The 27298-nt window shown below is 35.4% G+C and overlaps 5 protein-coding genes and 2 pseudogenes across 7 annotated transcripts; 3 read left to right on the top strand and 4 right to left on the bottom strand.

The window, feature by feature from the left end:
• Window positions 1-1024: 1024 nt before the first annotated feature.
• LOC111302277 (uncharacterized) lies at window positions 1025-2268 on the bottom strand (annotated as a pseudogene).
• LOC111302288 (uncharacterized) lies at window positions 1711-5283 on the top strand. 2 transcript variants are annotated; one of them, XM_022898221.2, is made up of 2 exons: window positions 1711-4133; window positions 4500-5283. In XM_022898221.2, the coding sequence occupies exons 1-2, from the start codon at window positions 2712-2714 to the stop codon at window positions 4857-4859; spliced, it is 1782 nt and encodes a 593-aa protein (XP_022753956.2). In that variant the 5' UTR covers window positions 1711-2711; the 3' UTR covers window positions 4860-5283. The 2 variants fall into 2 exon arrangements, with proteins under 2 accessions (XP_022753956.2, XP_089621496.1); XM_089765370.1 differs by having other exon boundaries at window positions 4525-4752.
• A 1017-nt stretch (window positions 5284-6300) lies between these two features.
• On the top strand, window positions 6301-10571 carry LOC111305257 (uncharacterized). 2 transcript variants are annotated; one of them, XM_089765372.1, is made up of 12 exons: window positions 6301-6882; window positions 6966-7050; window positions 7133-7184; window positions 7287-7305; window positions 7402-7457; window positions 7566-7616; window positions 8069-8131; window positions 8804-8869; window positions 8982-9041; window positions 9287-9409; window positions 9544-9636; window positions 10140-10571. In XM_089765372.1, exons 1-12 carry the CDS (start codon window positions 6789-6791, stop codon window positions 10332-10334), a joined length of 957 nt encoding a protein of 318 aa, XP_089621498.1. In that variant the 5' UTR covers window positions 6301-6788; the 3' UTR covers window positions 10335-10571. The 2 variants fall into 2 exon arrangements, with proteins under 2 accessions (XP_089621498.1, XP_089621499.1); XM_089765373.1 differs by having other exon boundaries at window positions 9573-9636; window positions 10140-10281.
• Window positions 10572-10821: 250 nt separating this feature from the next.
• LOC111305266 (phosphatidylglycerophosphate phosphatase PTPMT1-like) lies at window positions 10822-13764 on the bottom strand. Its single transcript, XM_022902629.2, has 6 exons — window positions 13047-13764; window positions 12201-12323; window positions 11897-11990; window positions 11652-11734; window positions 11482-11571; window positions 10822-11349 (listed from the first exon to the last, which is right to left on the bottom strand). The coding sequence occupies exons 1-6, from the start codon at window positions 13284-13286 to the stop codon at window positions 10978-10980; spliced, it is 1002 nt and encodes a 333-aa protein (XP_022758364.2). The 5' UTR covers window positions 13287-13764; the 3' UTR covers window positions 10822-10977.
• Window positions 13765-14281: 517 nt separating this feature from the next.
• Window positions 14282-16177, bottom strand: LOC111302299 (pentatricopeptide repeat-containing protein At5g47360-like; annotated as a pseudogene).
• Window positions 16178-19597: 3420 nt separating this feature from the next.
• LOC111315203 (uncharacterized) lies at window positions 19598-21857 on the top strand. Its single transcript, XM_089765371.1, has one exon. It carries the CDS (start codon window positions 19955-19957, stop codon window positions 21590-21592), a length of 1638 nt encoding a protein of 545 aa, XP_089621497.1. The 5' UTR covers window positions 19598-19954; the 3' UTR covers window positions 21593-21857.
• Window positions 21858-24350: 2493 nt separating this feature from the next.
• Window positions 24351-26438, bottom strand: LOC111305276 (homeobox-leucine zipper protein HAT4-like). Its single transcript, XM_022902650.2, has 4 exons — window positions 26042-26438; window positions 25373-25683; window positions 25084-25163; window positions 24351-24964 (listed from the first exon to the last, which is right to left on the bottom strand). Exons 1-4 carry the CDS (start codon window positions 26199-26201, stop codon window positions 24631-24633), a joined length of 885 nt encoding a protein of 294 aa, XP_022758385.2. The 5' UTR covers window positions 26202-26438; the 3' UTR covers window positions 24351-24630.
• Window positions 26439-27298: the final 860 nt, after the last annotated feature.

Below are 27298 nucleotides of genomic sequence, written 5' to 3' on the forward strand. Positions count from 1 at the left end.
TAATTATTTGTAAATATTTAAAAAAAAAAAGAAGAAAAGAGGAAAAAATATTTTTTTAAATAAAATAAAAAAAGACATATTGAAATGTTCAAATTTTCTTTAAATAAATGTTTAAATAAAAAGAGTCTTATCAACATATTGAAAAGATTCGAATTTTTAATAAATTATTTTAATAAAACAAAAAACCTTACCAATATATTAGAAAATAATTTGATTTTTAAAATAAATTTTACTAACATATTGAAAAACTTTATTATTTTTAAATAAAAATTAAATTTTAAAAAATAAATAATTTTCATAAAATCCTAACAACATATTGGCTGATAATTTCTTGCAAAAAATCTTACAAATATATTGGAGAATATTTCTAGAAATAAAAAAGTTTTTTAAAAAGATAGATTTTCAATCTCTAATGATGGAATCATTAAGAATGTTATAAATAGTAATCTTTATGTAAATTTTTAGGTGAGAAATTCTTTCTAAATGTTACCAACATATTAAAGAATTTAAAAAAGATTTTTAATATTAAGATTCTCACAAAAATGTCAATTATCACAAGTAAAATTTTTTTACAAAAATTAAATGAATCCGACGACGGATACTCTTTAAAATATGACAAATAATCTCTTTGAATACTCCTAATATGATGGGATGTTTTTGAATTATTACTAATATATTGAAATAATTTAGGGATAAATTTTTATATTAAATTACTTGGTAAGTTTTATTAAGTTTTTGGATAACATGAAATCATAACGGCACCATCCTTTGGGTAGGTGATGTAAGGGTATTATAATTTTCTCATACATAACCATACTTTCATACTTAGTCATGATTTTATAGATATAAATCTATCTTTTAAATATATATAAATTAAGCTTAAAATATCTCTTTAAAATGAAATAAATTCAAATAAATCATCAATCGTATTTAAATAAAAAGATTAATAACGATTTATTTTTTAATAATAAGTCTACGTATTTATATATTATAACATATATTACAAAGTGACTTTGGTTTTCTATTAAAATATTTGTTTTCTATCGTGTCTATCCAAAGAATTCGATCCATCCTTGGTAGAAGTAATTCTTCCTTGTAAAAAACCTATTTTGATACTAAGGGGGTTGATAACCCACAGCGGAAGGCACTCTACTCGATAAGGCAGGTACTTTGGATCCCGCTTGGACAGAGCAAAAGATATCGTCTATAAATAGAAGTACGTTTTGTTTATTAACATCTCAAAAATATTTCACCATAGTTACGGTAATCAACCCAACTCTCATACGAGCTTCTGACAGTTCATTCATCTGATCGTAGACTAAAGCTACTTTTGATTCCGCAAGATTTTGTTCATTAATTACTCCAAATTCTTTCATTTCCATGTAAAGATCATTTTCTTTACGAGTACGTTCAACTACTCTTACCAAAAACGGATATATCCACATGAGCTTCGACAATGTTGTTGATCAATTCTATAATGTGTACTGTTTTACCTACCCCAACTCCCCCAAATAGTCCGATTTTTCCTCCACGAAGATAAGGAGCTAAAAGATCGACTACTTTAATATTCACTAAGATCGGTAAAAAAGCCAGCCAGTTCCTCTTGCTTCTTTCACCGAACTTGGTCTTTTCTTTAATTTCCAGGATGATATTCTTAGATTGTCCTACCTTCACATCTAAACATAATGCTTCTGTAATACTGCTTTGCCAGTATTTTGCATACCATCCAAATGAAGAATCTTTTGCTTAGATGCTTTTGATACTAAAAAATTATAAAATTTTAGTACCATAAAAAGAAAATTTAAGGGGAATCATGGAATTGCTTATTCTGAATGTTTTGATTCTTATCCTTCCAATGGAGGGCCAGGTTGATTCAACCTCCACTCTGGTTACTTTATGCAAAACATTTCCATACATTTTGCAGGTCTGGTAAAACAAATCTCATGTTCATGTTCAAGGTGGTAATAATATCAGCAGATAACGAAGAACGTCTTTTTGGCTTCTGGCACCACAGATTCTTAAGAATTTCAGTAGCTATATCACCACTTTGATCAGGATCGCAACTTGGGTGTGAAAATCTCCATCTGGGTTAGGATTGCATAATCCTGGAAGGATGGAACCGAAGGAAAAACATATAAGCACCGTGCAATATTTAGCGAGGACGATTCCTAAAGTGTTGGAGAAGTCATCACTAGCATGAGTGGCGCAATCAACACGAAAGAAACGAACTTTGAATGGGAAAAGACTTGTGAAGCACATTCGCTCCATATTCTATTGGAGACGGGCTAATGATCCCATCCTTACCTTATCCCAAGAATCCCCCATCCACCCACCCTTCTTTTTCATTTTAGGAGGGCCTTAATTCTCTTTCTCTTAACCTGTAGTAAGCAGTATAACTCAGTTTTCTCTCGTTCCCTCTACACCAAATTTCCATTCATTCTGCACAAATTGTGAGTAGATTTTGCTCCCACAGGTATCATTTCAGGGCTTGGAGCCTTGAACTCTGACTCTGACTCTCTGAGGCTCAAACAAATATTCTGCGTCCGCTACTTAATTTTTTTACTTTTTTTGGGGGTTTGTTTTGGCATTTTCTGTCATTATCTGATTAAATTAAGGAGTGTCTATCATCTGCGGCCAAAAGGCTAACGTTTGTGTTTACCTTTGGATTCATTGTTGCAAAAAAAAAGAAAAAAAAAGAGAGATCAGATCATATGGATATTATTAAACATTTCCTCCATAGACATCCCCTGTCATTCATCGAGAAGGGAAACGAAGATCTTACATGCAGTCGATGTCTGAAACACTTGTCGGGCCCCACATACGGTTGCAGCAAGTGTAAGTTTTTCATTCACGATCACTGTGCTAAGCTTTGTCCCAAGATTGAAAATTTCTTGCACCCATGCCCTCTTGTCCTCAAGATTTTGCCACTTCCTGTTGTCTACACGTGTAATTTGTGCATCGAACCTGGCGCTGGTTCTACCTATCGTTGTGAGGAATGTAATTTTGATATGCATGTTGAATGCGCCCTACAGCCCACCATGAAATCCGAAGGTGTGGAGCTTATTCAGCACTTCACTCACTGGCATCCTTTAACACTACTTTTTCATCTGAAGAACATGGAACTGGAAGAGGATCAAGTTTGTTGTTTCATATGTCAAAAGCTGTGCTCTGCTTCTGCAACTGCTTATGGCTGCAAGCAATGCAATTTTTTCCTTCATAACTCTTGCATGACCAGCATCCCACGAAAGATCAATCATTTCTTCCACCCATGCCGTCTCATTCTGCTCACTAGTCCATTCTCTTACACTTGTGGGGGTTGTGATGAACATGCCTCAGCCTTGACCTTCAGCTGTGGAAGGTGTCGCTTCCAGCTAGATGTCAAATGCGCCTTACTTCCCACGGTAAAATCTGAAGGTTCCAAGCTGATTCAACATTTTAGTCACCAGCATCCACTAGCACTCCGTGAAAAGATGGATGGCAGCAGTAATGAAGTTCGATGCAAAGCATGTGGGGAAATTTGTTCGGGTCCTTCATATACTTTTGGTTGTAGCAGATGCAACTTCTTTTTTCACAGATCATGTGCTGTTGAATTACCACAAGAGATCCATCATCCCTTTCATCCCCAACACCCTCTCATCCTCTCGCCCTTTCCATCGCATGATTATGATTACTATTGCTCGGGATGTGGATCAGATGTCAGGTCTCTGCTAGCCTATCGCTGTAAAAAGTGCGAATTCACCCTTCATAAAGATTGTGCTAAGCTCACACCCTCTTTTAAGTATGGGCCTCACCCACACCTCCTTACTCTTTTTGATAAAACAGATGGAATTTATTGCGACATTTGTCATAAGAAAGCCAACAACTTCTGCCTTCGATGCGTGGTATGTCGTTTTAGCATCCATCTTTATTGCCATCCTTCGGTACCAAAAACAATAAACTATAAACGCCATATACATCCTTTAACTGTTACCAAATCTCCTTTTGATTATGAACTGAATTCACCTGAAGACGCTTACAATCTAGATGATGAGTTCTACTGTGACATTTGCGAGGAAAAACGAGACAAAGAAAACGATGTTTATTATTGTGAAACATGCAAATTTATTGCTGAAATGGGCTGTGTCATCTCTGTGGTAAGTTTTTGTTCTTATATTGTGCCTAAATTTAATTTTGCTGAAACCTGCTAGATATTATTTCTTGAGATTAGTTACATGAACCAATTGAGCCCAGATTCAATTTTGGCAAGCGTATTGTGTTGCATTTGTTGGACTAAGATCTCCCGATATTGAGTGGAACTTGGCCTCATCCGGTTCCTTTCTCTGTGATGAATTTTTGTATAAGTTTTTTCAATGGGGATTAGATGAATTACTTGTTCTACAACTTAGAAGAAGTCTAAGAGTGGCTCGGAAATTATGTTAACAAGTCATTTTGGGATTTTCTCTAATTTTTAAAGGCTAGTTTCTGATGTCTTAATTAATTAATATTTGGTTTTTTGTCAGCTGTTACCATTCTTAACTATTGCAGAGGACCAGAGTAGCGCGAGCAGCAGAATCATTTCCACAGATGAAGAGAATTCTGCAACAGACCCCATGCTTGCAAAGCTAGATGAAGAGATCGCAAAGCATAGTGAGAAGGCAAAGCCCTTAAAGGTAGAAGTTGAGTCTTTAAAAGTATTAATTCAGAAGCTGCAAGCAAGGTTAGAGGTACTTGAAGCCGAACTACAGCCAATAACATGGGGACTAGATAAACTTCAGGAAGATCGTTACCTGTACATTTATGAGCTAAAACACAAGACGAACGAAAACCAAAATTCAGTTAAAGCTTCACCTTCAGAAGGGCTGTCTGCAAACCGGTCTTGAGTCTGTCTTGATTATGGCAGTGTCAGGTAAACGTTTTAAAGGAGAAATATAGTGTTTGAACAACGACTTAGATTATGGTAGTACCACTCAAGTTTTTCTAGTTAATCTGACTAATTGCTGCCCACTGTTAATAGCAATAGAGGTAATTTGTATTGAATAAATCATAAATAATGGGGTTTGGAGTTCATTGGCAGATCTATCTATCTATAAGACAGTAGTTTTATGATAAAATATGCATTGTTGTTTCTCAACCAAATGAATTATGCTGTGTTCTAAGTACCAGGATTTTTGTACCTTCTGTTGGTTTTTAGCGCCAAAGTTACTCTATGTTAAATATTCTAACTTCTGAGAATTCCTTTTTAAAGTAACAATTGGATGCTCAGTTTCTTTCCTTTTCCCAAAGCAACATGATAGGCAGAGTATTACACATTTTATATGCACTTTAAAGCAGGAATTGGATGCTCAGGTTGTTTCCTTTTCTCAAAGTAACATGACAGATAGGCTGGCTGTATACCTTTAGGATAATTTATTAAACCCTAATCCAAGCCAAGTATTCACTCAACTTCAAAGCCAAGTCAGAAAAAAAAATGCAAAATCAATAAGCAATTACATACTCTTAAAATTAAGGTGAGACGGTGTGTGTGCGGCCATATCTTTTCCTAAATATAATAGCTTCTCCTGTTTAGTTGATTAACAATTAGGCTAAAATAATACTAGTAAAAAAAATACTTAATTCTCATTTTTAATGCCTAAGATTGACATGAAATGGAAGGGAATGTTGTTTTCTCTTATCTCATGTCTTAACCAGTTAGCCAAACATGACAAACTGGTACTGCAATATGTCCTCCAGTCGTTACCATAGAAAAGCCATCGATGCCCAGTACTTAGCCATCTTTGTGTCCTTCCAGTCTTGTTTCGAGACCATTGTAGGACAAAATGTCAAAAAGAAGTTCTGTACCGCATTTAGTTCAGGGCTTTGGAAGGTGGGACTTACCTGGGTTGGGCCTTTTAGTTATGTAAAACCATGCTGCTATGTTTCATGGGTCTAAAGGTATGGGGTTGGACTGGTATTCACTCTCGTTTGGGTTGTATCAATGCTGTTCTTTTTAATGGAGGTTGGAATATATTTTGTACTTTTGCCGCCCAAAGAGTTCAGCCTTATGGTCTTTCCTCTTTCTCTCAGGGAAAACAAAAAAAAAAAAAAAAACTATAGTATCAGAGAGTAAGCAAGTAGAAGAACAATTGAACACTTCAAGTTTAACGGTACATGCACCAATATAAGAGCTCAGTTGAATCAAGGTTCAGCTAAGTAATGGCGTAAGCAACAAATATGAATATGAGAAGATGGTTTCTTTGGGTTGATATTTTGGTCTCAATATTGTTTTTAGAACTATTGGATGATAAAATAAAGTAATAATGAAATGGATTCGTCATCTTTCCTCATTCAAAGTGGCATTTTTGTTCTTTCATTCATGATTTCATCCATGATTTCATCCATGATCCAGCTCTTGCGGCAAACAAAGTTTGATCCTCCAAGCTGAACAAATAAGTTGGATACACCTTCCATCCATTTCATGAATCAGATGTAAAATGGTATGGAATTTCGATTTTGAAGGAAACACAGTAGTAGTAATTGGAATTAGGGCTCCTGTCAAAGAGAAGGTAGACTCGTTCACACCGGAACTAAGTTCACAAGCTAAAACAAAAAAAGCAAACGATGTCCCAACTTTCCGACAATAAACGAGTCCCATCTGATTCATGCCTCCGTGTTTTTCGTCTTATTTTTACCAATTACAAGCGTCCAAGCTCCAATCTTTCTTCCAACTTCCAACAAAAATCTCCCTTCAAAAGTTCCTGGAACGAACCTTCCTTATCCCAAATTAAAAAAAAAAAAAAAAAGAAATTTCCTCTCAAAAAAGAATCAGTTTCATGGCTTCTCCCTCTAAATTCGCTGCCTTTTTTTCCTTTCTTGTATTAACAATCACTCAGTTTTCTCATTCCATTCCCTTCATTGTTCTCCATGGTAATTCTTTTCTCTTTTACGTTTTCAATCACTCTGTTTCTATATCAAGCTTAAATTTTTCCCGCTTTTTTTTCTTTTTGCAGGGATTGGAGATCAGTGTTCCAATCGTGGAGCCAAACAGTTCACTGAACTTCTTACCAAATTTTCTGGTTATAAAGGATATTGCTTGTATTCTTCTTCAGTTCTCTTTCTTTTGCTTTCCTTTTTTTTTTTTACACAATTTGATTATATTTTCCTTTAAATCATGCAGAGAAGTTGGAGATGGGACATGGGATTCCTGGTTTATGCCTCTTGAAAAACAGGTAAAACTTTACAAAATGGAAATATCTATTAACCGTCACATTTGATGAGACATTTATTATTGTCTCGTTTCTTCTGTAACGACTTTTGTTGCTTGTTTCCAGACAGCTGTGGTTTGTGAGAAGGAGATACAGCTTTCTGGGTAGTTCTTGGTTTTCATATTTTTGTTCTCGATTTTGTAGTTTATCGTTCCTTTGACAACTTCAGTGACTTACCAACAGGTGAAGCAAATGAAAGAACTGAGTAAGGGGTACAACATAGTTGGTCTCTCCCAGGTGATTTATATTTAAAGTAATGGGATTGCTTAAATTCTGTAGTTTGATGTTGAGGCAACTTCCATATGTTGCTGTCATTCTCAATCCTTTATTTGTTTGGTTTAACAGGGTAACTTGATAGGTCGAGGTGTTGAAGAGTTTTGTGATGGTGGTCCTCAGGTAAGAGCCAGTTTTAACCTAAAACTTCTTGGTTTATCTTTTTCTCAAAAGATTGCCTACTTGCTGCAGAATATGATCAACTAGGCTTCTGCAATATATAAGGAGGTTTGAGGAACTTGGAAAGATTATAACTTACTTAATTGTTGTGTCTGTTTTGTGCTTTTTATTGACATCTGTTTTTCCAAATCATTATGATTTCAATGGTCAGCCACATTTGAGTAATCTGAGACCACTTTTATATCTGTTTGTTACCTAACCAATCTTAATTATGCCCTTGTTTTTTGGAACTATTTCACTCTTCCCTTTTTCTGCCTATTAAGTGCTGAGATTTATTCTGTATTCAGGGACTCTGGAGTCTGGACTATATGTTGAATATTCAAGGAATTGTGTTTCATATGATGATATGAATTGATTTTTTTGTCCAACTTTTACGCCTCTGAATGATGAAACAGGTGAAGAATTTTATCTCTTTAGCAGGGCCTTATGCTGGTACTGCTTCAGTTCCTCTTTGTGGTGTAAGTACTACTGAGACCTTTCCATTTACTCTTTGAAACAAATAAAATAGATTTGGCATCTATGAAGGCTGTTTCTTGGGGTGAGAAACTAATAGCTTCTAGCCCCAAACCTGGGAAATGCTCCATGTCCAACGTCATTTCATTCTCAATTCTAACAAACTGAGAATCTTACAGAACTCTAGTTGAGTATGGCCAAACCATAAATATTATTTATTGCATTCAACTTGAGTCTAGCATTACCCCAAAATAAAACTTGAGTCTTGCAAGGAATGATTACAAGATTGAGGAGCTGATTATGAAGATTCTTCATTAAAATCAAGGGATAATAATAAGGATCTTGGTCCTAACTCGTTCAAACCAAAAGGCTGATTTATTTGACTCCGTGATAGAAAAAATCAACTGCCTTTTTTAAGTGCTTACTTTCTACTTCTAGCTTAGAGGATCTCCGATGTTATCTATGCAATAGAAAGCCATTGAGCAATATGCAATGCATCATGATGTCATGGAAAGTATTTCTCGGCATGAATCTATCTTGTACTAAATGTATCACAGAATAATTTAAAGCATTGATAAAATGACATTGTAGACAACAGTTTTTGTCTAATTTAAACTCATTTAATCCTATCAGGAGCTGTAGTGTTTGTTGTTGAAGTGATTTTTGTGCTATTGCAGTCTGGTTTTCTGTACTTGATTGCAGACAAGCTAATTAAGTCAGAGATATACACCGACTATATCCAAGTATACATCTCTCTTCAAGGCTTTTTAATTTGCTACAAATTTCTATTCATGCTTTTGAGGAACATTGAAACATTAATAGAACTAGGAATATTCTTATTGTTACTAATTTCAGGTACATGATTGGCGCTTTTCAGCCCATTTGGCTCCAAGTGGTTATCTAAAATTACCAAATGTGAGTAGGATACACTGCTTCCTGGAAAACTTGATGGAATGTATGGATTTTTTTTACTCCATGATCTCTAGTTATTAACTGGTTGAAATGGTTGTACAGCTATGACTCATCAAATAATACAGGAGTCAGATGCCTCACGATCCAAAAATCTCTTATATGTTTAATAGTTGTGCTTAGATCTTGTTTTTAACAGATAAAAATTTCACACTTAGGTCTAAATTTTAATTTCATCTTTTAATTTCCAGGATATACTTCATTATTTGAGAAAATGTAGATTTCTTCCAAAGCTTAACAATGAACTCCCTGATGAAAGGAATTCCACTTATAAGGAAAGGTTCACTCGCTTGCAAAACTTGGTGCTTATCATGGTGAGCTGAAAAGAATGCCCCTTTAGCTTTTCCAACCTAGATTGGTCTTCTAGCTTCTTCTTTTTTTTTTTCACATTTTGTATGCAATTTTCTCAATATATGCAAATTTATCTGTTGATCTTGCTCTCAAATAGTTTGAGAATGACAATGTCTTGATACCAAGGGAAATCTCTTGGTTTGGATATTATCCAGATGGGGCCTTCAAATCCATGATTCGTCCTCAAGAGGTATAATATTTCCCCTGCAAAAGTTCATTTTCTTAATTTATGATTGAAATTTTTCTATATTCTTTGTTCTTATACTTACAAATCGCTCCTCTCCGAACGTTCATCTTGCTACATGTATGTTATTGTTGAAAATAATCCACATCTAAGCTCTTATAATTTGTATACCCTGCATATATGTTCTAATTCACATCTCCTATAACAATGACCATTGTTGCACTACCAAAGCTTAACTTCTCAAAAAAACAAGACAACCTCTTCTTCTTCTAATGATTAAGATTTATATATTAGAAAATAGAAAAGAGATTGACAGTGGGGAAGAAGAGAGAATCCTGGACATAGTTGAAAATAATGTGATGTTTGAATTTGAAATTTTATGACCCTATACTCATCAAGGCTAGCAAAAATTGTGGCAAGATCAATGCTTTACAATCTGCTCATACTTTTTCTACTTTAATTGCGAGCTTAGTTTGCCTTACATGCGAATAATATCACTATCTATGCAGACAAAGCTTTACACTGAAGACTGGATTGGTTTAAAGACCTTAGATGATGCTAGAAGGCTCCACTACATTAGTGTCGCACGAGGTCATCTTGGAATTTCCAGAAGAGACATGAAAAAGCATGTTGTACCTTTCTTGAAGGATCAAGCATCAATGGTGGAAAGCATTCAAAGTGGGTATGCCACCAAAGTGCATTGATCTCATCACAACATCAGGCCGAGCCGCAAGAGAAAACAAGAGGTGCCTTGGTTGCGAGACAAAGCATCATCCAAATTGATACTTGATGGATCATTGTCCTACCACTGGCCTCCGTCTGTCCAAATCTTTATTAGGGAATTCTTGGACTTGAAGAAGACTAGCCATATCTTTAAGGCTCGAGACTCCTTATTCTTGGCACTGGCATTATAAATTTACATCATTTAACAACATAATGGCAAGATTACCGCCCCTTGCTAGTAGTAATTTTCATGATTGTTTGTGTGTAACTAGCACGCAGATAAAACATGGTTTATCCTAACTGAAACCTCACAGCTCAAACGTAGATAACTAATCAAGACGCATAGTCCAGAAACTAAACCACTGCATTGAAGTCATTTCGAGTGGGTGATTCCCAAACCCAGACAAGCCCTTTGTTAGGTCACGAGCAATACTTCCCATATAATATGAAAATATATGCACTTGATCCTTGAGCAGTAATGCCGTTATCTTTGATTCATGAGAAATAACAACTCAATTTACAACGGAAGAACAAACATTATTGGCATTTTATGTACGAAAGGATAAAAAGTAAAAAAAAAAAAAAGACACGACCTCCAATTTCTTGTTTTGTAGCTTGCAGTTCTCAGTAGACATGGATGTCCACACTAATGGTACCTCCCAGGCAGCTGCTCTCCCTACCAAGTTTCTGTGCTGAAATCTTTTGGTGTGCTTGGCAGCGTAGCCACAAGCATGAGATTCTTGCCAGTGCTGCCTGACCAGCAACTCTAACTCGATACACTACACTTAGATCTGCCCATATTGTACTTCTCATGGCAACTGATTCAAGACTTCGGTCATATCCATCAAGATCAGCTTCTGTTACCACTACCACAGAACCATCATCAAAAGCCACAAGATCTCGTGAAGGTGCCAAGTCCGAAGTTTTGAAAATTAAATCTGCCCAGTGGCTGTTGAAACCAACCTTCACTTTAAGATAGTAGAACTCCTGAACAGCCTGCAATTGTAACAAAGAAAGAGGCAAATCAAATCCATTGTTTCAAAAGATTCAGGTTTCTATTAAAACACAAATAAGTATGGATTTTATTCCTGAACTTGATTGCTGAAAGTGAGACCCAAGACATTATACCTTCCATTGGGAAGAGGCTAAAAGCACCCTTGGCCTGATTGACCTCACATAATCATATGCAGCAACGGGTGTCATCTGCTTATAATGTACCTATGTAAAATCAAAATTCACATCAATGAATCTATAAACCAATAAGTAATATGATCTACACTTCTTTATATAGCACTAACCAGGTAACATAATACAATGGTTGTGCTGCGGCCACGACCAGCTTTACAGTGGACGTATGTAGTTCGCCCACGTGATGCATTTCCTTGAGAGAAAAAAAAAATGAATATCAGGAAACATTGCAACAAGGGAAATTAAACACAAAAGTTTGGAGAACCGTTTGAACAATGTCTCATCTTTTTTAAGAAAAAAGGTCATTGGCAGACAAGTTTGAGCAGAACAACCAAACCCCTCAAAGAACACTCACGATGAATGAAATCGATAGCTTGGCATATTGAAGTCAACGATGGTGCAAAGCAGTAGTCTCTTGTAGGGATCACCAAATGGTTAATGCCATGATTCTACCACAATATTGAAGAAAGCAAATTAACAACTTTGGCTACTAGCTACATAACTTTAAACACCAAAAGATTAACTACATAAATAAATGGAAATTTTCAGTTTAAAAAATCACAAAATGGGGAAAAAGAAACAACATACGTGAGACAAAGATACAAAGTCTTGCAAAGGAGAGAAAATGTACAATGTATGAACTACAACAGAATGCATACTTGATAAAGCGATGTTGGAACCAACGTCTCATACGGTTCATTTAGTGTGATCACTCCACGAACACCAATCTCCTTTAGCTTTGGAACATCAGTAGGGAATGGAACAGCACCTAACAGTATAAACTGGGAAAAAAATTTTGAACTATTAAAACAAAAGTGCATTGCAAGAAGGGCAGATTAAAGATAGATTCTCCACAACATGCCTCTCATAGCTTTCATGAACATGGATCCACTAATTGAATAAAAAAAATATAAGATAGGTTAAAAGCAAAGAATATCCTAAGAGAGTGAGTGGGACATCAAGCACTCTGCAATACCATATCCATCCACAAGGGGAAAAAATAGACTTTTACATCAAAATTGACAGAAATTTTGAACTCAAAGTAGCAACATGAGCCTGATTAATTAAAGACCACATAATACTATACTCATCTAATTCATGTTAATGCCGGCAAGCATAAACATCAACCAAGCCAATACCTCACAATATTACCACAAAAGAAACACATGTGCAATAATAAATTGCCTGATGATGTGAATGCCAGTATTTAGAAACAAGCATTCACCCATGTATCCAACAGAAATATAGCTAATAACCTGAACAATCTAGACACAAAGACAACAAAATGTATCATCTAAAACGCACCATATTCCCGATTACAGAAATTCACACTGCATATCCAAGCAAGCTTAATTAAAAAGCACTTATAGGAAACATAATAAAAATAAACACAGAATCCAATTAAAATCATATAATAAAACAAGAGAGCATCAATATAACCCTAAAAACTCGTCAACAACAACATCAATCAATTAAAATGCAAAAGACATACACGGAAGATATACCTCGTCAACTCTATCCCACCAACGGAACTCAGGTTGAATCTTGTTCCTAACAACATTGTAAAGCAAGGTCGGGTAAAACAGTGCACGAGCTCCTGCACCTATCAATGCCCTTTTCGAATCCCATTCCACAACGCGTCTTTCGATTCCCAAAAACCCACTACTTCCATAACAACTCTTATTTTCTTTTTCTCCTCCAGCTCTCTCCATCCCGTCCCCTCCCTTGAGTTCCTCTATATACATAGCCCACAGTTCAACGCAAATAAAGCAGATATGCACGAAATTAAAAAAAAAAAAAACCCTAATCACACAATTTAAACAATTTGCACAAATTGAAAAAGATACCCAAAAAAATTAAATCTTTACATTCCTTTTCAAACACAAACCCTAAAGCTTGGAATTTGAACCGGAAATGGAACGACAGATGAAGTTGACAGAAATTGATTTGGGGATCACTCGGTTACGATTTCTACATGAAATCACCACCATATTTCGAAGGAAAAGGGTCGATCGGGCGGCGGGAACAAGCCGAAGACGATGTGGCTTGAACGAAAGGTTATTGATTGATCGAAATTGGGGATCGGGAACTATAATCTTATGGTATGGAAACTCTAACCCTGAAAATTATTTAATTTTTGTGGGAAATCGTGAAGAGAGGATAGCCTGGGTTCCACTCCTCCGCTTTTTGCTCTAACAAACTTTGAAACCGAAAAACAGAGGTAAGAAATTTATTTCTGGGTGAGGGAGAATATAGTGACGGGGATGATTTCGAGGGAGTTCGTGACCAATCTGAATGGATGACACGTGTTGAACTGAGATTGGGGTAGCGGCTGCGGTGATTGCCGACAAATATGACAACGGTTAGTTGGTTTTATATAATTTAATAATCTTTTCAAGTGATTAATTTTAGTTACCACAAAAAAAAATTTAATTATTAGGATTTTTCGGTGAAAAATCACAATCTTGACTACCTCAAAAGTAAAAAATAAAAAAACACGTGATTTTGCTTAGAAACTGTTAATACTAGTATTTTTTTTAATTTTCTAATAAGAAGAGTATTAAAGATATTGGTTGAAAAATATAATTATATTTTCAGAACTTTAACTGACAAGGAAAGGGGAAAAAAAAAAAAAAACACCAAGGATTGTTGAAATTTCATTACATGTAATAAATCAAACAAAGTCTAAAAAGGCAACAAAACATTCATTTCGAAAAAGAATGTAAGAAAAAATATAAAATTTCGATTATAAAAATGAAGAAATTAAGTATGTATACGCACAATTGAAACAAGTAGTTTTTTATTTGCATTTTTCTATTGTTTTTGAACAATAAAACAATGACAAGAACATGGGATTAAAGCGTATCCTTGAAAGAGTATCAGCCCATGTCTAATCAGAAAAGAATTTGTTCATTCTTTCTTTGGATTTTGATAACCCTAATTTTGATATGAATCCTTGGTTGTAGTAATGTCCCTTTCTACTAGAAAATAAGGTCCTCCAGGGCATACAAACAATTGTTTGATAATATAATCTTCCAATTCTACTGAGCTGAGTAACTAGCTGCTTATCTCCAGAGTCCTTCAGATGTTCAACAATTCTGTCGACACAAGGAGCTTGCAAGCAAATTTCTGTTTCAAGCATTGACCTAGCAAGCTTTGCAGCTTCATCCGAATGGCTTTGCTGACAAAGGCCAACCAAAAGAATGGAATAGATATCAGAGTCAATGGAAGATATGTATTGCATCCGTTCAATTTCGTCATATAAGAAAAAACCATCTAGCACCTGTCCCTCGCGACAGATCTCCCTGATTATGATACTACATGCAATGCTATCAGGTTTAGCCCCACTTGCTAACATCTTCTTAAAGAGCTTGACTCATCAAGTCTGTTAATCCTAATCAAAGACACCACAAGAGAACTATAGCAATCACCATTTGAAACACCACATGCAGCAACAATTTTATCAATCAACTTATAAGCTTCTTCAACATGTCCCTCGGCGTAAAGCCCCTTCATCAAAGTAATAACTGTTACACGATTAGGAGCACACCCACAAGCCCATTCTATCCAAAATTCTCAATGCCTCCATTGTCTGAACCTTCTCACAAAAGCTTTGAATCACCGATGTATATGTGATAACATTTGAAGTACAACTCCTACCTTCTTTCTCCATCTCCCCCAAAAATTCTGTCGCCTTGTCCGTACTCCCATACCTTCAAATCCCCTCAAGAAGCGCAGAATATGCCGCGGCATTTGGAAAATGCCCATGCCCCCTCATAACATGAAGCAAAACACAAGCATCCTCCAATCTACCAGCAGTACAGAGCCCCTTGATCATTGCCAAATACGTGATCATATCAGGATAAAGATCTATCAAGCCCATCTCTTTCATCAATTTATCTGCCATATCCATATCCCTTTTCTCACAAAACGACCTAATAACCAGATTATAAACAGTAGTATCCGCACGTATATTAAATTCAGGCATTTTCCTCAATAGCAACAGAGCCTCATAAGCAATCCTAGCTTCTCTACACAAATTTAAAACAACCTTAAACGTTTTAACAATAACCAAACACTTTTGCACCTAGTAAGCTTCAATAACATCCAAAACAAGAAGTGGGTTTTGCTTCATTTTCAAAAATTCACAAGCTTTGCTCTACATATAGGAACTATGCCTATAATTTGATTGAAGACCCGCCAATTATAAAAAACCTCAGACCCATATGACATTTATCAGAGCAGCATCTTTCTAACACTTCACAGACACAATTTGAGTCCAGTTTGGCATTGACTAAAGCTAGGGTTTTCTCTAAGTTGCTTTGTTTCTTCTGTAAATGAGTGAAGAATTTGTCTGCAGAAGAGGCTGTGCTGAATGGAAAAGTGAAAACTTTAATTGGTTTTGGGTAAATTGAGAGTGAAATGAAGCGGGAGACTGAAAGACTTGGCATGGTTTACGGGGGAACTTAGGGTTTTTGGAAGTGTAGGTGTTGGTTAAACCCTAATTCTGGAACAAAAAATGGGGCATAATCTTACCCAAATACAATTGCTTGTGGATGAAGATGGCTGAGTTTTGGCGAGAATGAGCATGAAGTGATTCGTGCCAACACGGCCAAGTACTGCCGGGTCAACTCATTGCTAGGCATCATAGTTGTAGTAATATTCTTGTAGATTAGCAGTTGTTTCAGCTTCGGAAGTTGTCATTTTTTTTAGATTATTTATTTATTTATTTATGATTATGTCCTACACTGTTTATGTTTCACAAAATTAATTGCTTTTTTTTTTCCATGATCAAGAGCTAAAGGCCTAAAACATTAACCTTTTTAATGATTTTTTTCCTTTTTCTTTATCTACATTTTAAGTATGAAATTAAAAATTTTTTGAATTGCAAATTACTCAGGAATGGTTCAAAAATGCCTCCTTTAAAAAATTTCCTCAACCAAAAAAAGGTAATAATAATGTATCATGTTATAAATTTAAAATTTAGTTCAATTTTTCGTACAATTGTCATTAAATAATATCATTTAATAAGTTTAAATTCAAATCTTTCTCATTTATTTTATATGAATTTTACTTTAAAAAAATGAAATTAAGTAATAATTTTACAAGTATATACATCATCAATATCTTACTTAAAAGAATAATGTAAAATACTAATGAACATTTATTACGGGATTATTTTGGAAGAAAAAAGTTGTTATTTGTTTCTTTTTTTTTTTAATAAAAGAGGCATAAGAGAAAAAGATAAAGGAGTTTTATAATAATGAACTTAGGCACAAGGCTCGTCCTGGATAGAAAACCATAGTTGGACAAAATTGTAGGGGCAGAAAGTTTAGAAAATTAGGACAAAATGTATAGTTTAACATTACCTTTCCAAATTGCAGAAATTAGCGGCACAAACTCTTTACATTCTTAAAATTTTATTGTCTATGTATGGGACAAAAGACAAATAAAAAGTGAAACCCAAAACAGAAACTGGTTTGTTGTGACCAAAAAAGGTATAGGGAATCAGATCCATTGTCTACAAATCTTTCCAACATAACTCACTTTCGGCCAATCGGAGAAAAGAGGGATGGATGCCTTATCATCCTTCTTCTTCAGTACTTAATTATGAGGATTTTTCATCTCTTAAATCTTTGCTTAAAGCTGCCTGTTCTTTAACATACATGGGATTCATGGGCAGCACTTTCATGCTCTCTTCACATGGCTGTTGGGTGCAGCTCAAACCCTTTGAAGGATGCGGGAAGATTGGTGCATGACTCAACCAACGCATGGATTATTCTCAAAGTAACAATTTGTTTATATTGATCAAAAGTAGAATTTTGTTCATGATTGTATAGCACTGGATGAGATTTATGCTTTATTTTTATCTTTTTTTTGGCCAGAAAAAAAAAAAAGTTACAGCAAAAGTATCGAGAATTGGTCACTGTTTTCATGCTTCACATGGTATGGAAAAGAGTCAACTAATTTATTTTGACAGAAGCATCGTTTCTGTCAAAATAAATAATATTATATATCTTCAGTTCAGAGGAGCCAGAATATTCCAAGAAGCATGCCTTCATTGCCACCACTAACATCCCCATCAAACAAAACCATCTATAATTACAAAATTACAAAGAATTCCACTAACTACATGACTCAGCTTCTCCCCTGATCAGCCAAAAATCTTGACAGAATAATACATGCAAGAAAGCTACAATATGAAAGCAAAGAAACGACAAAATGGTTGAACCAAGTGCTTAGAGTTGTTCTGTTATATGGACAGAATCATTGGTTAATCTCTTGGAAAGATCTCTTCAAGTCTTGATTATTAAATTAAAGTATATCCAAAGCCACTGCGTGGCCCTTAAGAGCATCTAATGATATCAGGTTCAGAGATATAGGAATAGAATGTAAGAATGGAGTGATGAGCATAGACAGACTAAGAAAAACATTCCCTTCTCCTGAATTTTAAACACTCGTTTTTCTAATTCTTGAGTTCGGTTTTTCATGACCTCCACAAAAAGTTAGCGTACGCAGTCCAAAAGAAGAATCCTGGCAATCTAGAGGCAACCCATTTGCCCCTCTGCCTCGTTTCTAATTCCCATAATCTTCCCACTCAGATTCTTTTTTCTTTGTTTTTTCCCCCTTGATTTTTCATATTCTGAAATACATGGCTGAGTCCTTTTTTTTTCTCTTTTCCCAGGGCTTAATTACTACATTGACAACGCATTTCTTAGTATATTGTCCAGTCATGAAAGGCTGTTCACAAGAATATGAGTTTGAAGAAACTTCATCAAGTTATTTTCTATGGGTGTGATTTAGGTTGTACCAGCTATTACTGGACCACTGGATTATACTTTGTTTCCAGCTTTTAACTAATGCTGATACAAAGTACAAAAAGGCGTGGATAAATTTATCAAATGCAACCGTTTTAGATTATGCAAAGTCTGATCTTAACCATTTGAGATTGCATTTCCACCTCAACTCATCTCCTTTTCATTTGAACCATGAGTCACCAAGCAAAATCTTCACCTCAGCAACCAACTGATCAGCCTCAGCTTCTGACTTTTGCCTCCCATTGGAGAAATGCCGGTTCTGCCGGCAAAATGTCACGTACAAAAAGGCATCTAAAATGCAACTGATTATTGAAAATATTTACTTAAAATTCGTAAGAGATTTGTTTAAAATTTATCATATATTATTTGATGGACAAAAAAATTTATAAAAAAAAAATTTTAAGAGAAAGAAGAATTTTAATAGGTAAGTTTGACTTACAAGAGAAGAATTCTAAAAAAAAAAAAATTTTTAATAGTCAAGTTTGTATGGTTATAAATATGTGAAGTATCTACAAGGTTAAGTATGAGAAAAAAATGTGAGAGAGTTGTAAGGTTTTATGAGATAGATATCTCATAGAAGTATTGGAACTCTACGTCTTATAGATATTGACACTCTACGTCTTATAGGTATATATGTTTATTTGTGAGTAAACTAGAAAAGATTAAGATGGTCTACATAAGAATGATGTATATGAATATATGAGTATATATTTAGTTATGTTGAAAGAGTGCACAAAGATTTGAGTTTTTGTTTGCTTAGATTGAGAATACTCCTTAAAATTAAAAGAAATTGAAAATGTCTTATGAGTATTGATTGTTAAATAAGATTGATGATTTGATATATATTTATAATTTTTTATAATTAATGAATCTTATTTTTTATTTAAGTTAATTAAATTAAATTACGTTAAATTATTATTTTTTATATTTAATTTATTATTTTATTTTATTTCTGTTGATGTGATTAAATTAAAAAATTTTAAGATGATAAAATGCAAATTATGAACGACAGTTTTAAATTCTAAGGACTCGATAATTTGACAGTACCAAGTTCAAAATCTTTTTCTTTTTTGTTCCGTATATAAAAAAAAAAAAAAGAAATGACAGGATTAGAACCACATCCACGTGTCTTTCTTTTACAACTAGACTGTGTAAAAACTCATTGCAAAAATTAGAATCACACGATCACTACTCGTTAATCATAACTATAGGGCATCTAGCTGCTCATCATTTCAGCCCAACTCCATTAATCCAACCGCCCAGCTTTCACCTAAAAAGCAGAGAAGAAAAATGGAGAAAAGAAAAGAAAAGTACTGGGCTATTCATGTTATTTGCTAGAAGAACTGTTAAAAACTTGAAAGGCGAAGCAACCAATTCTTAGCTTCAAATATGCTCACTGCTCCGCCAAACTCTCTTCCACTCTCTCTCTCTCTCTCTCTCTCTCTCTCTGCCTTTCCTATTTCTCCACTGTTTTTTTATCCTCTAAGTCTTCTTTTTATCACCGTCATCTCCATATTCTTTTGCACGAACAAAGCTCAATCAAAACAAAAAACTCCACTCCTTTCTTTTCTATCCTTTTCTTTTTCTCTTCTTCAATGGCGGATACAGACTCCTACATCAAACAGCAGCAACTAGTAAAAGAACAAAACCAAGCAAACCCGAGTAAGTACTATACACGTTTCCTTTTCAAAGCTCTCATAGTCATAATTTTCTTGGTTATAATACCAGCTTTTCCCTCACAAGCGCCTGAATTCATCAACCAAACTCTACTCAACAGAAGCTGGGAGCTTCTGCACCTTCTATTTGTTGGCGTAGCAGTCTCTTACGGGATTTTTAGCCGGCGAAATGATGAAACAGAGAAAGAAAACAATAACAACCAATCCAAGTTTGATAATGTACAGTCTTTCGTGCCTAGAGTCCTTCAGGTGTCATCGGTTTTCGATGATGAAGCCGAAAACTTATCCGGGTCTGATGAAAGCAAGGTCCAGACTTGGAGTAACCAATGTTATAGGAATGAACCCCCTGTTGTTGTAGCTAAAGAACAGGCTGTTCTTGATGACCAGAGAAGCTCTAGTACTAGAACCACCGAAAAGCCTTTGCTTTTGCCTGTTAGGAGCTTGAAATCGCGTGTTTTTGACGCCAATAATCTTGAGACCAGTAGGGAAAATAGTGCAAATTCTAGCTCTCCTAGTATATCTAATTCTAGTTTGAGTTCCAAAAGGTTTTCAAATAAAGGTATAAATGGGGAATTGGGAGGATTGTATCAAGATACTTTGGAGAAGAAGTTGAATGAGAATAATGTTGCTCTTCCTTCACCAATTCCATGGCGCTCAAGATCTGGAAGAATGGAAGTGAAAGAAGATATTGAATCTGAATTCAATAGGCTTGAATCTCGATCATTTAGGTCCCAAACTACTCGTTTGACTCGATCCAGTTCCATGTCTTCTTCACCAAAGTTGTCCCATTCACCACCTCTATCTTCGCCAAAGAAGTTATCTCCTTCCTCTTCTTTGTCAACGGAAACACAAGCCAAAAGTGCAGAGGATTTAGTGAGGAAAAAGAGCATTTACAGGTCTCCTCCCTCACCACCTCCTCCACCCCCACCAATGATTCACAAATCATCATCACTGAAACCAATTTCTACCTTGACTGATGATGAGGTTTCCTTTGATAAGGATTTGCCTTGGAACTTTGGAAGGGAATCAAATGACTTGAATGGAAGCAGAGGAGACGCATTTATGGGTACAAAAAGGGACTATATTGATGGTTTGTCCAAGGGAAAGTCAAGAAGGACGATTCGGCCAGGCGATTCGCTTAGTGGAACAAGGACAGAGGGTGAAATTGATAATGGGATCAATGGCAAGACAGTGAAGTTTGATCAAACATCATTGATCAGGACTGAGAAGCTGAATCGTGAAAGTGTCAGCTTTATGCCAAAGCCAACTTTCATGGAATTTCCACAGGGAAGGAAACAAGAATTTGTCAAAAAATTGGTAGTGGAAACTACTGATGATGACTCGGAGAGTGAAGATGAGGAAGTTGGTGAGACTTCCTGTCTTTCAAGCCTCGAAAGAAGTCCAAACAACGAGGAAGCTAGTGGCATAGATGGAGGGTCTGATGTGGATAAGAAGGCCGATGAGTTCATAGCCAAAGTAAGAGAGCAGATCAGGCTTCAGAGGATTGATTCTATAAAGAGATCGAGTGGCCAGATGAAGAGAAACTCTACAAGGTAAAGTTGAAGAGACATCAAGCCATAGAGTTTTCAGAGGATGAATTTGTATTGGGTAATTTTTTTTTTTTCCTTTCTTCTGCTTCTTGCTTTATTAAAGGCCTTTTTGAATTTAAGGTCATGGTATACAGAGATAGTCTTGGTTTTGCCTTTGTGTAACCGTTTACATTGAAGAATTGTTTCTGTTCTTCAACTTGTTGGTTATTTTATCTCCTGCATTGTTGTAACTGAATTGGGAAAATAGTCTTTTTTGCAATGCTTTTGACTCACTCCTAATGCAGATTTTTCAGCTGCTCAACCAAATGACGATCACAGAACATATAGCATTTTATGTATGTCATGCCACATTGAAATTTATCATGACATCCACTAAAGAATTTTTTTCTCCAAAAAAGAAGTGATTAAAAGAGACCAATTAAGTGTGAAGAATATATTTTGACTTTTAAAGGACAGGGTCTTGTTCACTTGCAAGTGCCCGCACTTGGTCTTTACCCTTGAAATCTTGAGAAGGCAATTAGAAATTTTCCTCGAAGCTGTTTCCATTATCCTCTCCCATCCGCTCTAATAACAGCCATCTCACTCCTGGTGCCTAACTGCATACCGTAAGCCTCACTCCTGAAGCAGTTTAGTACAATTCATTTACGACTAGCTTCTGTTGCATGGAATTGTGATTAAAATTCCTAGACTTTTATGTTTCGAGTTCCATGGTTTATTACTTCTCCTGACCGGAAGCAGTTATTCACATAAAATTTTGGAACCGCAAATCTGTTAGAAATCTGCTAGTTAGCAATTAGCACGTTAACATTAACTTCATCAGAGTGAAAAACTTTGAAAATGAACTTTGAGAATTGATGAAATTGAGCAAACTAATACTGCTGGATGATGATTGATGCACATCAACCAGTATGACAACCAACCTATACTCTTGGAAGTTCTTTCTTTTCTCTCTCCATCATAATACCCAACTAGTTCTCGAGTCTAAGCAAAGGATATATTCTTTCAAAGTTCAAGCGAAGAAATTGGAAGCTTATATTATTTGGATATCTTTTACAGCTTTCCTCATTTCCCGCTGTTAAAACATAACTGCCTCTGCCAAATAGGAAATTACTGCACCACCAAAAAGAAATGGGGTCTTGTAAGATCGAAGCCTGCGCAATATATATTCCTTGCCTGATCCTCTAGCTACGGCTCAAAGTCAAAGTTTGATGTGAAGTAAACCAGATTATCATCAATGCTGCACAACCCTACCCCTCTCCGAGCCCTGTGAACCATCCTAGATAGAACAGGAATCGATCAAAGAAGGTTTCCGAAAATTCTAGTTGGCCCACTTTTAGTTTGGGTTTAAGGGTTAAGCATTAGAACAGTATGCCGAATTGACCCAAATGCATTTCAGTGAACCATTATAAGTGAGTAACACTTCTGCTTTAGTGGGTTTCCTTTCCTTCTAAATGGACCTGTCAACCCGAAATTCAAAAATCCATAAAACTTTGGAACTTTAAGAACGATCTGTTATCCCCTAAAAGGTTCACAGCCCACCTGTGGATAGGTCAGGGTAAATCAAAGTGCTTGATGCCTGATGGAGCTTTGCTTGCAGGACAGGCTCTTGTGAAAATGAATATTCAGGTCTATAGTTCTGCAATGCAATGGTTGTTTCCAACCTTCCATAGACCCTTGTGCCCACACAAACTTGCTTTTCTCGAACAAGGTTGTCTATACAAATTCCTAGAGCCATTAAATGTATTCCATTTCTATGGCATATTCTAAAGCAATAGTCACAAAGGGATTGATGACAAATAATTCCTTCAACTTGGGGCATTCACATTCCAAAGGGGACTCAAATCTCTGTTGAATCAAGGAGAGAATCAAAACGATCTACAATTATGTCAACTCTTATGAGTTATAACCACACTGAGACATTATCTAGTGCCCCTGCGCCCTATATTTCAGATTCAAGCCCACTAAGTACCTATCAAGGAAAATGAATGTGTCTGCCAGCATACAATCCACTGCATTTAGGGCTAAGCTTTTATATGACTAGAAACAGGATGTCTTTTTATTGCAGGGAGATTTTCCCTCTGGTCACTTGACAAAAACAGGAAAGAGAAGTAAACAGTATTTTAGCACCTGGAGATATTTTAGGATAATCCACTGCATTTACAGGAGCAGGGGATTAATCGCTGATACCTAACAGATTTTATTGTGTCTGCCATAATCAGAAGAATGTATAGTTTCAAACTTCTATGTCCGCTGACCCAAAACAGATGAAGAACAAAACCATTGTGTTTGTCATTTCAAAACCTTTTCGAGCTTCGAAGGTTGGTAATGATCATGAATCATGACTACCTCATTTCTTTTCTTTTTTTCAGACTTATGTTTAGAAGAAAAATATTAGGACCACGTTCACAATTAACTCAAAAACAGGCGTAATTGTCCCCACACAATCCCAAAACTCTAAATGATAAAAGGAAAATACAAGAAAAAGAGATTCCTTTTAACCTGAATTGGAATTTGGATCACAAGATTTGGCTTAAAAGCTAGCCTAATTTAATAATTAGGCATTTCACTTTACACCCAAAGTTATCTTCCCTACCTTTCAAATTAAAGGAGAAAGATGTACTTAGCATATATATATATATATATATATATATATATGTATATATATTTTTGTTTGAGATACCTCGGTATGTAATAATCATTTTAAATTTTGATTATTTTAAATTTAAGTCGAATCAAATTTTATAAAAGAGACAAGATCTTTAGCATTTATTTTTTTTATTCATAAAATTTGAAATCAAAATCTTATTTAAGAAAAATCAATCTACTTGTTACTTGAAAAACAAATATCGGTTACTCAGCATATATGTTACTTGTAAAAAAAAAAAAAAGATTAGATGGGTCCACGAATACAAAACAAGAAGACCCACCAAATAACATTCTAACCGCCACATCTTAGACCTAAGAAACCTTTGAACATGGGACACCGTTCTCTGTACGCATGTGTCTTTCATATTGACCAAAATGCCCTTGTGCATGGGTTCCGAATTACGATTGAGGACGAAGAGCATCGAACGGCCCATGAGGGATGGGAGAAGCTGGGGCCCAAGCGTTGATTGGGTTGGACCTGCGATGGGTTTGGGCCAGATGATGGGACCGTCGATCAACGGTGGATGATGCGTTGGGTGGGACCGCCACCCTCTCACATGATGGGCACATGGTGAGGGTGGTAGGTGGGGTCATTTGCATGTAGAACTGTGGGGAAAGTTTCAGTGCTCTCAGCTCCTGAACTTCCTTATGCAACCGCCTGTTTTCCTCCGTCAAATTCTCACAGCATCTCTTAAGGAACTCACAGTCAACCTCAGTTTGCTTCAGCTTGGTCCTGCAAAAAGAATTACAGTCCCATATTTAGTAAATAATGTTACAACAAAAGGACATAACTGTCACTGGATTAAATTTCTAAAACGTTGCCCTTAAAAACAGTGGCAGAAAATCTCTTACCTTGCCCTTCTGTTTTGGAACCACACTTCTACTTGTCTGGGTCGCAATCCCAGCTGCTTAGCCAAGGCCAACTTTTGCCTCTGCAAAGGTAGTAACAGTCATCCGTTTATCAGTACAATTACCAAAATATCCTCCCAGTATTTTCTGTTTGGTTGCTAAGAAAATATAGCCTCAAACGCGTCAAACTCAACGACCCATTAGACTAAATTTTCCATTTTGACTTGTCCTCCGCCTTTCTTGGCAACCAAACAGTAATTTTCATCTTAAAGTTTCTGTTTTAATTACTTACCGGGTTGAGAGTGTTATGTTCTTTAAAACTTTCTTCAAGAATAGCAGACTGATCTTTAGAAAGTCTAAGTTTTTTTCTTGAAGTGTCACCATCTTCTTCGTCACTGATGCCACGGGAAGAAGCTCTTTCAATCTCAATCTCATCTCCATCACCGTCTCTTTCACTCCTTTTTCCACTTACACTCGATATTGTGCTGTTTGGAGATGAAACTCCAGCTTCTTCTTCACAATCAACAGTTGATGGCAATCTGTTCACGTCGATTCCTCTAAGAAATAATCTAGTCTCGGCCCGGAAAGATTCTGAGTTAGGATCTGCATGCAAAGACCACACTTTTCAGATAAAAAGGTTGGAAATTTTGTCTGAATATCGAGGCAGAAAAAAAAAAAAACTGATTTTTGAGGTGAGATCTAGAGAAAAGTAGCGGATTTTTAGAGGCTGTTGCATGTGAAAATGAGACAAGTGCAAGTGAAAAAAGCAACAAAGAAAGTAATAAGTTTTTTTGGTTGGGTTGAATTTAAAAGGGAAAAAATGATACTAAAGCATTAAAAAAAAGGAAAAGAAATTGATTCGTTTAAGCTTCGTTTGGTTCTCGGGAAAGCAAAGGGGATAAAAAAAGAAACGAGATCTGAAAGGTGATGCCCCATGGAAAGAGTGGCACAAGAAACATACCTGAAAGAGCAGAGACATCGTTCCATGAGGGTTTCTGAAGGGTTAAACCAGAAGGAGAAGAGAAAGAGGATGGAACCAGAGAAGGCCTTAGATTTAGGTGGTGATTCTGAGGGAAACTCAAGCTCAGACTCAAACCCAGATCTTCTTTTTCCACCATCATTATTTTCAGTTTTGCCAAACACAGCTTTTTCTCGTATAGTAGCTTAGACTCTTTGATATGAACAAGAAGGAAAGAAGAAAAGATACGAGCTTTGAGAGTGCGAGAGAGAGAGAGAAAGAGTTGAAAGCTGATGGGTACGTAATAGGAAGGAACATGTGATTATATAGAAAGCAGAGAATATGATAGGAGAGAGTGGAGTTTAAGTTCAATCATGACTTGTTGTCAGGAGGCCAATTATCACAATCATGGCTTTTGCTCCCAAAGTAAGGCCCTACCTCTGCTTCTTTCTCTTATATCTTTCTCTACCATGGTAAATGGCCAAACTTCTTTTTATCTACAGTTTCTACAATTTGCTTGGCGTTTGCTTAGTTACCACCTTTTATCTTTTGTTTATACATTAGTAAAACATTAACTGTCGAGTAGAATAGGATTTGATATATAAGAGTTTATATTATTTTTAATTTATGATATATTTTTATAAGATAAAATTATAAATTTTAATATATTTAAAATAAATAATATTTTATAAATTGATGTAGATCATGATATTTTATATTAAAATTAAATTTAAAGATATTAATAATATGTCACTAAAGACACTGAACTTTCGTTTGAATGAAAAACTATATAATCATTTGTTAAAAAATTATAAATGTTACATCAATTATTTATTAAAATTAATCTTAAAATATCATATTATTTTTAATTTATAAAGTAGTTTTTAAAACAAAATCATGAAATTTAGTGAGATCAAATAAATAATATATGATAAGTTGATATAAACATTATTTATACTCTTAAAGTTTACTCTATTTTATTATCTATCATTTATACTTTAACCTAGATTTAGTTTTGATTTTGCATACTTAATTTTTAAAAAACTGTTAATGTTTTTTAATTTATGTAATTAAGATTTCAAATTTCAGTAACTATAATTTTTTTTTATTTTAAAAATGCAACTTTTTTATTAAAAATCTATAAGAAGATGTGGGGTTTGCTTAACTGTTGTACAACCAAACTTGGATTAATTGACTTCCATTTCATGCAACATTCCAATAGGGAGTGGCGTTTAGCACGTTTTCATGACCAGCTATTTT

This window comes from Durio zibethinus, chromosome 9 (assembly GCF_047325235.1).
Source record: "Durio zibethinus cultivar Kanyao isolate XHJ-2024 chromosome 9, ASM4732523v1, whole genome shotgun sequence".
Lineage (NCBI taxonomy): Eukaryota > Viridiplantae > Streptophyta > Magnoliopsida > Malvales > Malvaceae > Durio > Durio zibethinus.

Coding starts and splice junctions, on each gene's coding strand:
- LOC111302288 (XM_022898221.2), top strand. CDS start 2,712: ATGGATATTATTAAACATTTCCTCCATAGACATCCCCTGTCATTCATC. Junction 4,134..4,499: donor TGGGCTGTGTCATCTCTGTG/GTAAGTTTTTGT, acceptor GTTTTTTGTCAG/CTGTTACCATTCTTAACTAT.
- LOC111305257 (XM_089765372.1), top strand. CDS start 6,789: ATGGCTTCTCCCTCTAAATTCGCTGCCTTTTTTTCCTTTCTTGTATTA. Junction 8,132..8,803: donor CTTCAGTTCCTCTTTGTGGT/GTAAGTACTACT, acceptor GTGCTATTGCAG/TCTGGTTTTCTGTACTTGAT. Junction 8,870..8,981: donor TATACACCGACTATATCCAA/GTATACATCTCT, acceptor TACTAATTTCAG/GTACATGATTGGCGCTTTTC.
- LOC111305266 (XM_022902629.2), bottom strand. CDS start 13,286: ATGTATATAGAGGAACTCAAGGGAGGGGACGGGATGGAGAGAGCTGGA. Junction 11,735..11,896: donor AGCTATCGATTTCATTCATC/GTGAGTGTTCTT, acceptor TTTTCTCTCAAG/GAAATGCATCACGTGGGCGA. Junction 11,572..11,651: donor CCATTGTATTATGTTACCTG/GTTAGTGCTATA, acceptor GATTTTACATAG/GTACATTATAAGCAGATGAC.
- LOC111315203 (XM_089765371.1), top strand. CDS start 19,955: ATGGCGGATACAGACTCCTACATCAAACAGCAGCAACTAGTAAAAGAA.
- LOC111305276 (XM_022902650.2), bottom strand. CDS start 26,201: ATGATGGTGGAAAAAGAAGATCTGGGTTTGAGTCTGAGCTTGAGTTTC. Junction 25,684..26,041: donor CGATGTCTCTGCTCTTTCAG/GTATGTTTCTTG, acceptor CTTTGCATGCAG/ATCCTAACTCAGAATCTTTC. Junction 24,965..25,083: donor TTCCAAAACAGAAGGGCAAG/GTAAGAGATTTT, acceptor TTCTTTTTGCAG/GACCAAGCTGAAGCAAACTG.